Below are 16062 nucleotides of genomic sequence, written 5' to 3' on the forward strand. Positions count from 1 at the left end.
TTTTCGATTGGCAATTCTCTGATTTTCTTTCCCTCTTTCACCTGCTATTTGTCATTTTCCATTCCCTATTGTAGGTACCTTTCACACTTCAGCAGCAACGAAAAATTGCGGCTTCACTTAATACATTTGTATACAATTCTTTGGTTCATTGTGCAAATAATTACAGATCCGTAATAGACATAGCAGTCAAATGCCTTAATTTGTTGTATGAAAGGGACTGCAGGCACAAGTTTTGTCCCTCTTGTCTATGGTTAGCTCCTGCTAGAAAAGGTTGGATTCCAGTTGCAGCAGCTGCTAGAGCTCATGAAGCTGCATTTTCAAATCTGCAAGCTGTAGATGTTTCCACCATTCCAGCAGTGAGCTCTATTCTAACAACTGTACCACATCTGTATCCTTTTGAGGAAAGGTATTGTCCTCTTTAGATTTCCATTGATGCCAGATGTCTACAGCAATATATTTAATTTCATTCACCAAATGTTATTTGATTCAAGATTTCATGTTGTCAAATCCTTATTGTGTATGGTCTACTTTCATTGGACATCTCACCTAAAGCCACTATTCTATATCTTCCTATGTAAAGGGCACTCAATCCTTGATAATCTAGCTTCTTATTCAATAGTTGTTGAATCATAGTTTGTTCTCTTCTGTAGTTGTAGTTATGCAGTCTTTAGGACTGTAAATGAACTAAGTATTCATGAACAAGCTTGGTGTTCGGCTTGGTAAGAGCTTGTTTATATTCGTTTAATATACATAAGATTAATTAAACAAACAAGCTTGAACAACTCGTTAAGCTAAACAAACAAGCTTGAACACATATGTGTTCAGCTCGTTAACGTTCGTGAACAACGTTCGTGAACAATGTTCATGAACCATATTTATTAATAAAACACTTTTCAATATGCTAAATAAATAATAAAATAAAATAAATAAATTTAAATTATCAATCTTAATAACCAATCAAATAATTAAAAGTTTCAGACAATCAAACAAACTTGAAATGAGAGCTTGATAACATCTAAACGAACCAAGCTCAAGCCAAGCTCGAACCAAGCTCAAGCCAAGCTTGAATTGAGAGCTTGATAACATCTAAACGAACCAAGCTCAAGCCAAGCTTCAAACAAGCTCAAGCTCATAAAAAAATAAACCAAGCCAAGCTTGAACACTCATTTCAAAAGCTTGGTTCATTTTAAGCTCGGTTTGGCTCGGCTCGGTTATCTTATCAAACAAGCTTGAACACCCCAAAGCTCGGCTTGGCTCGTTTACAGCCCTAGCAGTCTTTAGAGTTTAAGAGATCAATTTCGCTCTAAGTTATTTGACTATATAACATGGTTCAAAGTTTTGGTGTCATGATCATTATCAGTTTTGGCATTTAGCTGGAACAATAGGGTATCATTTAGCTGGAACAATAGGGTATCAGTGCTGAAATCTATCATTACAATACAGGTCAGCACTGTTCAAATTATGTTGACCTAGTTTTGATCCAGTCTCACTAGTAATAGCCTAGATGGGCCCTTTCCTATAGATGGGATTGGATTCACCTAGCAATGCAACAATTCTATTGCTCAATAATTGGTTCATGTGGCAAAGTCAATGATACAACTTAACGCAAATAATCACTATAAAGAATAATACAATAACAACAACAACAACCAAACCTTGCCCTACTAGATGAGTTTGGCTATATGGATCCTCCTATACCATTGGGTTCTATTTCCTATTATATCATCATCTGTATTTAAATAAATTTTATCTTGTTCTATTGTTAATTGAGTCTTCTTTGTCTTTCTCTTCCTTGTTTAATATGCGTATTTATCATAGTTTCAAATCGCCTAACTCGAGCATTTATTAGTTGTATAAGTACATGTCTATACCATCTTAAACGTGACTATCAGAGTTTTCCTTCGATAAGTGTAATCTCAATTTTCTTTCTAATATTATTTTATCCATATGTCCACACAACCACTATAAAGAATAATAAAGAAATAATGTTAAAGAGAACCATTTAAATGCAAAAAATTGACATAATAAGAGTCGCTCTGTTTTACGGTTTTTTTTGTCTAAGATATTTTTCGAGGGTTGATTTGATTGGAATAGTCTTTACAGAGAAATAATTTCTACATTTGGAGAACCGAGGGATAAAATATATTCCCCTTCTTTGACGAGGGCAGAGGAGGGATCTTGAATGCCATTGGGCTGGAAACAAGGATTAAGGGAGGGATTCACCGAATAGGGTGGAGGGGGACTTGTTGTATATGGTGGAAGGAGGCTTGTGGACTAGGGCAAGAGATAGAAGAGAGCTTGTGAAGCCAGACTGGCTTGGTAGTCTAAGTCTAAGGCTTTGAAATATACTATAAAGAGGGGAGAAATGCTGTGAGGAGAAATGAGGTTCTGGTCATTTTACTCTGAGGGAGGGTCTTACAAGAATGCCATTGTAAATATATTGATGCTATTCTCATGGACAATAGAAACAAATAAGAGAGAAGACAAAAAGTTGAAGAAGAGAAGAAACATGCTGAAGCAAAGAAGTAAAGGATATGGAGTTGTCATGTGGGTGGTTTAGTTGCATTACTAATAGAATGCTGTTCGTACTAGTGCTACTGGTATATGTTTTACAAAGAGTTACATATTTACAATGGATTAGTTTGCTTGTCTAATTGTAAAGTTTTGAAATAATTGACTATGAGCTGCATAGGAAGGGGATGTGGGTGGGTGGGGGGAGGAGGGACGGTACCTTTTATTTCAATTTCTGATATTATTACAGGGCTACCACCTCTTATGCAAAAACTCCTTTTTTTTCTTGTTCGTATCACCATAGGCAAGAAGAAATGCTATTGTGGCCATAGTCCAAACGAGGAAGCCATTGATATCTCTTCTCCAGATTCAGCAGCAATAATAAATTAATGTTTAATTGGCAGTCTGATTTGTCCCTGTTCCACATTTGTTCAAAGAGCTTGATTTAATCAATAGAAGTCCCCTCGGGGCGGTGTGATGGTTAAGGCATGGGGTGTTGCCACATGAGGTCTTGGGGTCGAAACTCGGCGTGACCGAGCATAACCTCCCCCATGTCTTGGCCATTTGCACTAATGGCTAGTAGTCATCCGTGATTTACCTCCTCCGTGTTGGCCTAGGGACAGGTTGGCGGGGGCGCTGGGGGCGAGCGAATCGCCTTCTGCCACATTGATTTAATCAATAGCATTTCATGTGTTAGACATCTGTGGTGGTTAATCAGAGTGGACCTTTGAGTGCACTTAATGCTTTAACAATTGGATTAATGATAGATAGTCTGGTATCTTTTAGAATGTAGATTTAGCCTCAATCAATACGTATAAGCTTAATTCTCTCTTTTGATGATTGATATAGATTGCTGTGAACATCTAGTTGCCTACCTTGTTTTGCCTCAAAAATATTTCTTGTTTGTTTTATTGTCTTACAAGAACACTTTACTGGTGACTATATAAGAACAGTAAACTATTCATTTATTAGCTTGCTGGCTATTCTATTACCTACTCCATAGACTATTTTTAAGTTAATATTAATGCCTCTTTGCAGAGTTCAAATGTTTAGGGAACTTATTAAGCTCGACAAGGTTTCCAGAAGAATGACCGGTGAAGTATCTGAGCCAGGGTCTAGTTCAATTGGTATAGTTGTTCGTCGAGATCATATAATTGAAGATGGATACAAGCAATTGAATTTTCTTGGGCCAAAGTTGAAGTCATGCATTAATGTGTCATTTATTAGTGAAAGTGGTCTTCCTGAGGCTGGTCTTGACTATGGTGGTTTATCAAAAGAGTTTTTAACTGATTTATCCAAGGCTGCTTTTGATCCAGAGTAACTTGAATTTGATTTCTCTTTTATATACTTTTTTCCCCCAGATAGGTTAGATTCTTGAAATCTGAATACCATTTTTTGGGTTTGGAGCAGGTTCAATCTATTTTCACAGACATCAACTGCAGATAGCACTTTAATTCCTAGTATGGCTGCAAGATTGTTAGAGAATGGCATGGAGTTGATTGAATTCCTTGGAAGGGTTGTTGGGAAAGCTCTTTATGAAGGCATTTTATTAGAATATAGCTTTTCACTGGTATTTGTGCAGAAGCTCTTAGGACGTTATAGTTTTCTTGATGAACTCTCAACACTAGATTCTGAGCTATATAGGAATCTCATGTATGTGAAGGTAAACCTTTTTCTTGGGGATTAATATTTGACTATTTTTACAATGTTGCTTCCACTTTAATGATTTCGTTGCTAATACATCATTTTGAACTTGCTTCAACACATTTTTTTATGATCAACTATGGCCATTTTTGTAATAAATGTTTTCATGTTATTGAAAAAAAATCCTAAATATGATAATGCTATTTAATCGTACTTCTTAGTATGATTTGAAATCTCATGAAACGGTTGAAATGTATCATACCGATAAATTATTAAAACTTGATACTACTCGGCATAAACAATGTCTCCTATGTCGTTGTGTCAATAATATTGATGAGTATCATTTCATGCCAATGCTTGCACCTACCAACCACCAGAAAATAACAATGGAAATAGAGTACCTTATTGAGTGATAACAGAATTCTCCTTTGCCAGTGGTTGGCCAGATCAGTAACACTATTTGGTAAATATTAATGCCTAATCATTATCTGGAACCATGATTTTCTGAGTGGAATAGTACATTTGTTTTTGTTTGCCTTAAAATGAATTTTTTTGCCTTAGGTACTAAGATCTAGCTAATTATTTCTGCATTATGAATTGTCGACATAATATTCCTTTCATACTTGACTTCTTATCACCATTTTATTGAAGTTAACTCTCATATCCAACAGCATTATGAAGGTGATGTCACCGATCTATCTTTAGATTTCAGTGTTACTGAAGAGATATGTGGGAAAATGATTGTCACAGAGCTTAAACCTGGTGGTAGGAATATCTCTGTAAGAAATGAGAACAAGTTACACTATGTTCATGCAATGGCTGACTACAAACTGAATCGCCAAGTATGTTCATGGGCTACACTATAAATATTGCTCTTCTGGGTTCGTTTGTGCTTATGCTTATCTTCACTAAATGTGTGGTGCAGATACTTCCATTTTCTAATGCATTTTATAGAGGCATGATTGATCTGATCTCCCCATCTTGGTTATGCTTATTTAATGCGAATGAATTTAACCAGGTATTCTGCTTACTTGGAGATCTTTCCTATCTTACAAATTGACCTTCTTTACCTTGGGAGTTCAGGAGCTACAGATTTGTGTTTATACTTGTATTTTGAAAAGTCGATTACATGCACTTGTGACAACAAAAAACTAATATTATGATTGCCTAGAAGAGTATCACATTGTACTATATTATATTAGTTAACAAACATCTAGCTTATGAAACATCGGATACTGATCCAATCTAGTTTCAGAGATCATATTAAAGTTGAATTCTCATCTTGAACCTGGAGAATATAATGGTTTTCATGGTGTGAAATATTTCCTTTTCTAATTCGAAACCACATCATCTAAAATGGTGTCTTCTTGTAGTGTGAACCTACTGCAAGGTGTAATTCCATCCATATAACTTATAAGAGCATGCTGTTTTCATAATGTTGTATCAGTCTTTATTACACCTTAAATATCTGATGCTGACCCCTCATAATAGAGTTTTATATTCTACACTCAAGCTATAATTAATTCTCATAGATTTTACATGCTTAACTTATCCTCTAGTTGTATTGTTTTGATACTTTTTTGTGACTGTTCGTGCCCTAAAAATCATGCAGAAGTGGTAAAAAATGATTCATTATTCATTTGGTTTTATCTGTTGCTACGCTAATATAAGTTGTTGCAAGAAATCAATTGTATTTGCACAAGAAATTTTCACTTGTTTAATGAATCTGCATGTTGTCTGGTTTTTTGATATATAATTACCTTGTGCAGCTGCTTTCAGGTGGTAAAAATGACTTTGATGTCGATGATCTTCGAAGCAATACAAAGTACTCCGGTGGTTATTCTGAAACAAGTAGAACTGTTAAGCTCTTCTGGGAGGTACTCGCCTATTTGAATTCATGAAACATGCCTCACATTTTTCTCCTTCTATAACATATATAGTTTTTTTAACAATCTAATAGAGGTGTGCATTTGTTTTGTGCTGAACCTAATCAATCTAAACAGACATATTTTTTAATTTTTTTTTACTTTTCTATTTTTATATGTTTTTTTCTGCAAACTGATCTCTAATCATATTGAGACTTTTCTAAACCGAATAGAAATTTATCTATTTGGTTGGTTTTGGTTCTTGTTTGTTAAATAGGATTAGAGGTCACTTATCTATTCGGTTGGTTTTGGCTCTTGTCTCTTAGCTAAATCTAACTTTTAATTTTGTTTTTGGGAAGAAAAGAGAATAAATAAAATAAAACTTTGGATTTGTTTGATTTGAAATTTATGTCAGATACCCTTATTTTAAGTGATTTTGAGAGATTTAGTAACATTGTTATAAAATAAGATGATTAGGGAATAATTCTTTGTCCATAGGCCCTCTTTTATAAATAGATGGTATTATATCAATGGCGAATTGAGAAAATGTTTGAGGTGAATTGGAAAATATTCAGAGACAAATCAGGAAGGAATTGGACCATACTTATCAAAACTAGTCGACAGTGACTAACAGATTAAGAAATAATCTCCTTCCTTTAACATCCCTCTCAAATTAGAGATGGTGGGAGTATGCCCTAATTGCATTAAATATAGATGCAAATTTCTAGACACCATACATTTCCAAATTGACAATCCTGGAACAGTTTAGCTTAACGTATAATGATCTGCACAAATTTCAGGATGATAGATATCTGTAACATGCTCATGAGTTTTCAATTATCGTCGAACTGTAGATTGGACAAATTATATGGTTTACAGATGATTTGTGCATCTTATGGAATGACAAGATAACTAATAAAGAGATCATCAGATGATGCACGTGGTTGATATTGATCAATACTTTAATTATAGAGGGAGCAATGATAATAGGAACAAACTGTTGTCATTGTTGAGAAAAGGTGTCTCTAGGGTTTCAACAGTGATATGGAACAATTTATGGTGAGAGTGGCCTCGAACTTGGTGAAAGTAAAAGTGGTTATGCAAAAGAGAAGGTTAGTGAGGGATTTGGAAGAAGATTGAGAGGGATAGTTAAAATCAAGGTTTAAAATTTCGACCTATGCCGAGATTAGGAAGTAAGAATCTAAAAGTAAAAAGCTAAGTATGTTAATATTGATTCCAAATCTCAAATCGATTCTAAGTATTTTTTATTATCTATAATAATTATATAAATTAACACAAAATCCTAATTTATATATAAGAATTATATGAATTATTTATTTATTAATATAATTATAGTTTATAAATATTCTAAATAATATATATATATATATATATATATATATTGCATTCTAAAATCAAATTTATTTTAAATATATATATATATATATATATATTTATTTATTTATATTAATAATTAATTTTTTTAGAATTATTTATAAAATTTAAAATTATTTATAAAATTTTAAAATTATTTTAAATATTTTTATAAAATTTTAATCTATTTTTAATTTATAAAAATAATTTAAAGTTTGGTTTTAAATTTATTTTAAATTATATAACTATATATAATATAAATTATCTATTTATTTACTTTATTTTATATATTTTTAAATAAAAATAATAAAATTATTAAATTATATATTATAATTATATTAATTAATTAATAGTTTATTTAATTATTTATTAATTTATATAATATATAATTCTAATTTATATAATAATTAATTAGAAATTATATATATAATATACGGTTTTAATTAAAACTTTTATAAAACCCTACTTTTCCTCAAAATTCCATGATTCTTGTTGCCTCCCCTTCCACACGATTCGCCTCGCAGTCACCTCGCCGTCGCCTCGCAATCGCGCAGTTGCCTCGTTGTCGCCTGCCAGTGGCACAATTGCCAGCCGCCGCTTGCCGCTACTGATCTCTCGCTGGTTGTCTCTCCAATGCTTCGAGGTAAGTCTTCATTTGACGGTAGAAGGTATGTGCTGGTGCCGGTCCTGTGTCGGAATGGTAAAAATTACCTGTTTCGGGTGGCACGACACAGAATTTCATTCCTTGGTTGAAAAGGTGCCCAAAGAGAGGAGAGGTCATGCCACAACCTTCCCTTGACACTAGATGAAGATTAGATGAAGATCAGTAGTGGCTCTAAGATTATGTTAAGTAAGATGATTGGGGAATATTTTTCATTCAATATGTTAAATATATAAGAGGAGCCTTGACGCAATAGTAAAGTTATTCTTGTGTGACCTTGTGTTCATAGGTTTAAGTCACGGAAAAAACCTTCTGCAATGTAGGTGCACAATGGACCCTCGGACCCCGCATTAGCAAGAGTTTTGTGTACTGGGTTGCCTTTTCTGTCATGATATAATATATAAGTTCTCTTGTGTAAACATGGTAGTTTATTAATTATGGTACAACAACAACCAAGTCTTTTCCCACTAGGTGGGGTTGGCTGTATGAATCCTTTTACGCCATTGAGCTATATCTCTTATTATATCATCATCTATATTTAAATAAATTTTATCTTGTTTTATTGTTGTTAACCAAGTCTTTTTTGGTTTTCCTCTTCCTCATTTGATATGCATGTTTATCATAGTTTCACATCTCTTAACTGGAGCATTTATTGGTCGTCTAAGTACATATCTGTACCATCTTTAACGTGTCTCTCGGAGTTTTTCCTCAATAGATGCAACTCCGACTTTTCTCTCTAATGCTCTCATTTCTTATTTTGTCCATCTTTGTATGTCCACACATCCACCTTAACATTCTCATCTCTGCAACTCTCATCTTCTGCTCATGTGCTCGAGCTATAGCCCAACATTCAGCTCCATATAACATAGCAGGTCTAACTGCGGTTTTATAGAACTTACCTTTAAGTTTAAGAGGTACTTTAGGGTCACATAAAACACTCGACGCTCCCCTCCATTTCACCCATCTTGTTTGTATTCTATGTAAGGCATCTCTCTCAATCCCTCCATCGTTTTGCAAAAATGATCCTAAATATTTAAATCTCTCGGTTCCGGGCAACTCGTCCTTTCCTATCTTAACAATTGTTTCATTACTTCTAATATTGCTAAACTTAAATTCTATATATTCTGTCTTTAATCTACTAAGCTTAAAACCTTTTTCTTCTAGTGTTTCCCTCCAAGATTCTAGTTTAACATTTACTCTTTTACGTGTTTCATCTACCAAAATAATATCATCTGCAAACAACATATACCATGGAACTATTTCTTGAATGTGCATAGTGAGCTCGTCCATAATTAGTGTAAAAAGATAGGGACTTAGAGCTTATCCTTGATGTAACCCTATCTTTATTGAAAATGCTTCAGTTATTCCGCCTGAAGTCTTTACTCCGGTCGTTACATCTTATACATATCCTTAATTAGTTCAATATATGTTACGTTAACACCTTTCGTTTCTAAAATTCTCCATATAATTTCTCTTGCGACACTATCATAAGTTTTTTCTAAATCAATGAATACCATGTGTAGATCTTGTTTTTGCTCCCGATATTTTTCAATTAATTGTCTAAGAAGATATATAGATTCTATTGTCGACCTTTCAGGCATGAACCTAAATTGATTTTATGTCACCGTAGTCTCCTTCCTTAATATTTTTTCTATTACTTTTTTCCAAAGTTTCATAGTATGACTCATTAGTTTAATACCCCTATTGTTTGCACAATTTTGTATGTTTCCCTTATTCTTATATAAGAGAACTAGAGTACTTATCCTCCATTGATCAAGCATTTTTTTCGTTTTCAATATCATGTTAAATAATTTTGTAAGTCATTCAATACCTTGTTTCCCTAAGCACTTCCATACCTCTATCGTAATATCATCTGGTCCAACGACTTTTCCATTGTGCATCTCATTTAAAGTTTGTTTTACTTCTGAAGTTTGAATTCTACGATAAAAATTAAAATTTCTATGTTCATTGACCTACTTAAATTACCTTAAGTTAAGTTGGTCACCTAAACTTTCATTAAAAATTTGATAAAAATACCTTTTCCACTGCTCTTTTATTTCTCCATCGTTTACTAATACCCTATTACATTCATCTTTAATACATTTTATTTGACTAAGATCTTTTGTTTTTCTTTTTCTCACTTTAGCTATTCTATAAATGTCTCTTTCCCCTTCTTTTGTATCCAATTTATGATATAATCGTTCAAAAGTTTTATTTTTTGCTTGAGTCACTACTTTCTTAGCTTGTTTCTTGGCTATTGTATATTTTTTTAAGTTGTTCTCGTTCTTACAAATATATAATTCCTTATAAGCTATTTGTTTTTCCTTCACTTTCTCTTGTACTTTCTCATTCCACTACCATAATTCTTTACTTAGTGGCGCATGTCCCTTTGACTCACCGAGTACACTCTTAGCTACTATTTTCAACTTTGATATTATCTTATCCCATGTTGTATTAGAGTTATCGTATATTTCACCTAATATTGGTACTTCTACCTTCTCCTTAAATATATTTTGCTTCTCATCCTTTAACTTCCATCACTTAATTCTAGGAATCGTATATATTTTCTTTCTATTGATACTATGTTTGAGGCGTATATCCAACACTACTAACTTATGTTGGGTAGTTAAGCTTTCTCCAGAGATGACTTTGCAATCTTTACAAATCTTTCTATCCTTCTACTAACCATAAAAAAGTCAATTTGCGATTTATTATTCCCACTTTTGAATGTGATTAAGTGTTCTTCTCTTTTATTAAAAAACGTATTAGCTAATATAAGATCATATGTTATTGTAAAATCTAATATAGTTTTCGCTTTCTTATTCCTCGTTCCAAACCCATAACTCTCATGTACTCTCTCATATTCCTTATTTTTCACTCCGACATGCCCATTTAGATCACCTCTTATTAAAATCATTTCATTTGGTGGAATATTTTGTAATATTTCATCTAAGTCCTCCCAAAACCTTGATTTGATAGCTTCATCTAATCCTACCTGTGGTGCATATACGCTAATTATGTTCATAGTTTCTTTCGCCACTATTATCTTAAGGGCTATAATTCTATCCCCTTTTCTAACTATTACAACTTCATCCTTTAACAAACTATCTACAATAATACCCACTCCATTTCTTGCTTTACACTTTCCAGTGTACCATAACTTAAAACTCGAGTTCTCTATCATCTTTGTCTTCTCGCTTGCCCATTTTGTCTCTTGTATACACAAAATATTAATTCTTCTCCGAAACATCATATCTACTACCTCCATTGATTTACCAGTGAGAGTTCCTATGTTTCATGCTCAAAATCTTAGATTATTAGTTTTTCTATCATATTTGTTCTTATCCAACCTATGGTGTGAGAACTCTTGCCTATTTAACACTACATCCAAGTTCTCATGGAGATGTAGCATCCTTGTTAAGACGTTACAATCGGACCCTGTAACGCGAACTCTTGCATATTTAGCACTACACCCGAGTTCTGGAGATGTAGCGGTCCTTGCCGAGACGTTACAGTCAGACCCTGCAACGCGTTCCTTCCGGGGAACAACCTATCATTAGCACAATAGTTTAATGGATCTATTCATTAAATATTTGTCATAGTTTTGACGCTGGCTGACAACCTAACGTAACCCTCCTCCTTTATCCGGGCTTGGGACCGGCCATGACCGGTCGTCATGGGCGGAGTTTAGTTTATTAATTATGGTAGTTAATATAAATGGATGATATTTTATAATGCTGAAAATTTGAGGTAGATTGTGAGATAAATCAGGAGGGAACTAGATCAAAATCTCAAATCATGTAGAAGTCTGAGTCTAGTAGGAGGATTAGAACAAGTTGGATAGGAGATTAAAAAAATTCTCCTTCCTTTAACAATTATATTGCCATCAATACTTGTAACTTACATGATATCATAAATCATATACTTCAACATCATCATGGTCGAATGAGAAAAACTAGTAAGGGATAATGTTGTTGAACTAGTGAAAGATATTGGATTCCTAGAATTAATTTGTCCCAAGCAAATTGTGTTATGATGTTGATCTAACATTTCATTATAATTTGTTTCCTTCTGCAATGTTTACCTAAGTTTTCTCATTGATTTGTTTGGTTCTTATAGTAGAAAATGCAACAACATGGATCGACATTGCATCTGACTCCCAATGAATTTTCAATAGCTCTATGATGGAATGATGTTTAGATCAAGTTTTCTGTCTGTTAAACTGGGTTACGCTTGAGAGCTGGTTGATGCCTGGTGCTTCTACATATGCTTCTCTTTACTGCCATCATGGTTCCTTACATCCTTGTTTAGTGTAAAATGATTGCCTCCTAGTCTCGGTCAAGGAAGATTATCTCAAGTAGTTAAAAGAAAATTTTTTCTGAGAAGAAAGGAAAACTAAGTTTAAGTGAGAATAAAGTTTGGACTAGAGAACATACAACAACAACAACCAAGTCTTATCCACCATGTGAGGTCAGCTATATAAATCCTTTTACGCCATTGGACTCTATCTCCTATTATATCATCATCTATACTTAAATTTATCTTATTTTATTGTTGCTAACCAAATCTTTTTTGGTCTGCCTCGTTTGGTGCGCATGTTTGTTATAGTTTAACATCGCCTAATTGAGGTCTTTATTGGTCATCTAAGTACATGCTTGTACCATCTTAAACGTGTCTCTTAGAGTTTTCCTTCAATAGATGGAACTCCGACTTTCTCTCTAATTCTCTCATTTTTTATTTTGTTCATTCTTGTATGTCCACATATCCACGTTAACATTCTCATTTATGTAATTCTCATCTTTTGCCCATGTGCTCGAGTCATAGCCTAGCATTTAGGTTCATATAATATAAGCAGGTTTAACTGCAGTTTTATAGAACTTTCCTTTAAATTTTAGAGATATTTTACTATCATATAAACACTCGACACTCTCTTCTATTTCAACCACTCTGCTTGTATTTTATGCCATCAATTTGAAAAAATGATCCTATATATTTAAAGCTCTTAGTTCTAGGCAACTCGTCATCTCCTATCTTATCAATTGTCTCATCACGTCTAATATTACATCTAATATTGCTAAACTTAAATTCCATATATTCTGTATTTATTCTACTAAGCCTAAAGCCTTTTTCTTCTAATATTTTTCACCAAGATTCTAGTTTAGCATTTACTCCTTCACAAGTTTCATCTACCAAAACAGTATCATATGTAAACAATATGCACGGTCAGCGAGTTTGCCCATAATTAATGTAAAAAGATAGACACTTAAGCTGATCTTGATGTAACACTATCTTTATTGGAAATGTTTCAATTACTCCGCTTGAAGTTTTTACTTTTGTCGTTACATCCTCATATATATATCTTTAATTAGTTCAATATATGTTACGCTAACACATCTTTTTTCTAAAATTCATGTAATTTCTCTTGAGATTCTATCATAAACGTTTTCTAAGTTAATGAATACCATGTGTAGATTTTGTTTTTCTTATGATATTTTTCAATTGGTTGTATAAGAAGATGTAGTCGACCCCACCTAGTGGATAAATCTTGGTTGTTGTCTAAGAAGATATATAATGTCTATTGTCGACCTTCTAGACATGAATCCAAATTGATTTTTGGTCACTAGTCTTCTTTCTTAATCTTTTTTCTATTCTCTTTCCTAAAGTTTCATGTTATGCCTCATTAGTTTAATATCATCCAAATTGATTTTTGGTCACTAGTCTTCTTTCTTAATCTTTTTTCTATTCTCTTTCCTAAAGTTTCATGTTATGCCTCATTAGTTTAATATCCATATAGTTTGTATAATTTTGTACGTCTCTTTTGTTCTTATATAAGGGACCTAGAGTACTTATCCTCTATTGATCAGATATTTTTTTTTTATTTTTAATATCATGTAAATAATTTTGTAAGCCATTCAATACCTTATTTCCATGGACACTTCTATACCTTTATCGAAATATCATCTAGTCCTACGACTTTTCCATTGTGCATCCCATTTAAAGCTTGTTCTACTTCTGAAGTTTGAATTCTACGATAAAAATTTAAATTTTTATACTCATTGACCTATATTTGGTCACGTTCAAAAGTGGAAATAATAAATCACAAATTGATTTTCTTATAGTTTAGAAGAGGGATAAAAAAATTTGTAAAGATTGCAAGGTCATCCTTGGAAAAATCATAACTACCTAGCATACATTAGTAGTGTTGGATATATTTCTCAAGTATCAATAGAAAAAAAATATATATGACTCCTAAAATTAAATGGTGGAAGTTTAAGGATCAGAAGTAAAATATATTTAAGGAGAAGGTAAAAGTACAAGCATTAAGTGAAATATACGGTGACTTTAATACATAAGATAAAATGGTATCAAAGTTGAAAATAGTAACTAAGAAGGTACTTAGTGAGTCTAAGTAAGGAATTTTGATAGTGGAATGAGAAAGTACAAGAGAAAGTGAGAAAAACGAAGAATTATATATTTGTAAGAACTAGGAAAACTTAAAAAAATATACAATAGCAAAGAACGATGCTAAAAAAGTAGTGAATGAAACAAAGCATGAAATTTTTGGACGATTATACTAAAAATTGGATACAAAACATGGAGAAAGAAACATTTATAAAATAATTAAAATAAGAGAAAAGAAGACCAGAGATCTTATCCAAATAAAATATATTAAAGATGAATGCAATAAGGTAAAAGTAAACAATAGAGAAATAAAAGAGGGGTGGAAGAGATTTTTGTTATCAACTTTTTAATGAAGGTTTAGGTGACTAACTTTTTTGGTTCGAGACTTTATATCTCCATTACAAAATCGGCTAAGGCTTGAGCTTTGATGGCCGATCGAGGTTGATATTGTATGTCGTATTCACTTAATTTCGTGGTCTACTTGATCAATCTTCCCAATGGTTTGACAAGCATTCAACCCAAGGTGGTGTTAGTTAACATAATTATAGGATGAGAAAGAAAGTAAGAGCGTAACCTCCGAGCGGCTAAGACCAGTCCATACGCCAACTTCTCGAGAGTAGTGTAGCGACATTCATTATCTTTTAATAAATGCCTTAAGAAAATGCACAGGTTGTTGTTCATACGTTATAGTCGAACCCTGCAACACTAACTGCTATATCCGAGTTCTAGAGATGTAGCGGTATTTGCCGAGACGTTACAACCCTGCACTGCGTTCCTTCCGGAGAACAACTTAGCACTGACATTTTAATAGATCCATTCATTAAACATTTGTCATAGTCTAAATCTTAAATCCTGAACCATAAATCTTAAACCCTCGAGAACATAATACTAGGATATTTTTTATATTTATTTTGTTTTGACTTGCAAAGGGAGGAGTCCAAATTCATCTTCAACCATTACCCATACCACTGGGACAGAAGTGCTGAGGGCTGTCAAGTCCTAATTTCCAATGCTAATAATCACTCGCACCTTTACTACTTCGCATATCTAACTTGACAATTGATATGGCATATTCTGTTAGCCAGTTCAATGATTAGTTTTGTTTCAACAGGTAGAAACTCTTCCATTGTATTACCTTATTTAACATGATTGCTAATCAAATCTCCAAATTACAGGTTGTGAAAGGATTCAAATCAGATGAGAGATGTATGCTACTGAAGTTTGTGACAAGCTGTTCTCGTGCTCCATTACTTGGATTCAAACACCTACAGCCTACCTTTACAATTCACAAGGTATTATGAATTGGGCCTCTGCATTTAATCTCGTACAACTGTCTATTTACCATCTCTATCAGAACTTTAATCTGTTAGGGAAATGCCACTTTTGCCTCTCATACTTTTACTGGGCATCTCTAGGTAAAAAGATATCTTATTTTGTCTTGCCAAATTTCCAATATCCTTTTAGTTTGTGCCTCAACCTCATTAAGTTAACTAGTAGTTAACTTAGAGTGATGCTAATGTTGTTGGTGATGGGGCATTAAATTGATGGTCAAATGATACTATCGTTCTTTTTTAGCAAAGTAATTTTTTCTTAAACTAAGCATAT

At 33.2% G+C, this 16062-nt stretch overlaps 1 protein-coding gene across 6 annotated transcripts in view; it reads left to right on the plus strand.

Annotated features, from left to right (window-relative positions):
• LOC121980281 (E3 ubiquitin-protein ligase UPL7-like) overlaps positions 1-16062 on the plus strand; it is a 30579-nt gene that overhangs the window by 8714 nt on the left and 5803 nt on the right. For 5 of the 6 annotated variants that reach the window (XR_006111477.1, XR_006111479.1, XR_006111478.1 and 2 more), the window contains 7 exons: positions 75-406; positions 3550-3828; positions 3922-4174; positions 4827-4997; positions 5081-5173; positions 5925-6032; positions 15633-15749. Coding sequence is in view for 2 of the 6 variants with exons in the window: in XM_042532258.1 (XP_042388192.1) it covers positions 75-406; positions 3550-3828; positions 3922-4174; positions 4827-4997; positions 5081-5173; positions 5925-6032; positions 15633-15749 (1353 nt within the window). In the remaining 4 variants the exon portion in view is untranslated. Of the gene's footprint in view, positions 1-74; positions 407-3549; positions 3829-3921; positions 4175-4826; positions 4998-5080; positions 5174-5924; positions 6033-15632; positions 15750-16062 lie in introns of those variants that run through there. The other variant, XM_042532259.1, reaches the window with a different exon arrangement.

This window comes from Zingiber officinale, chromosome 5A (genome assembly GCF_018446385.1).
Source record: "Zingiber officinale cultivar Zhangliang chromosome 5A, Zo_v1.1, whole genome shotgun sequence".
In the NCBI taxonomy this organism is placed as follows: domain Eukaryota; kingdom Viridiplantae; phylum Streptophyta; class Magnoliopsida; order Zingiberales; family Zingiberaceae; genus Zingiber; species Zingiber officinale.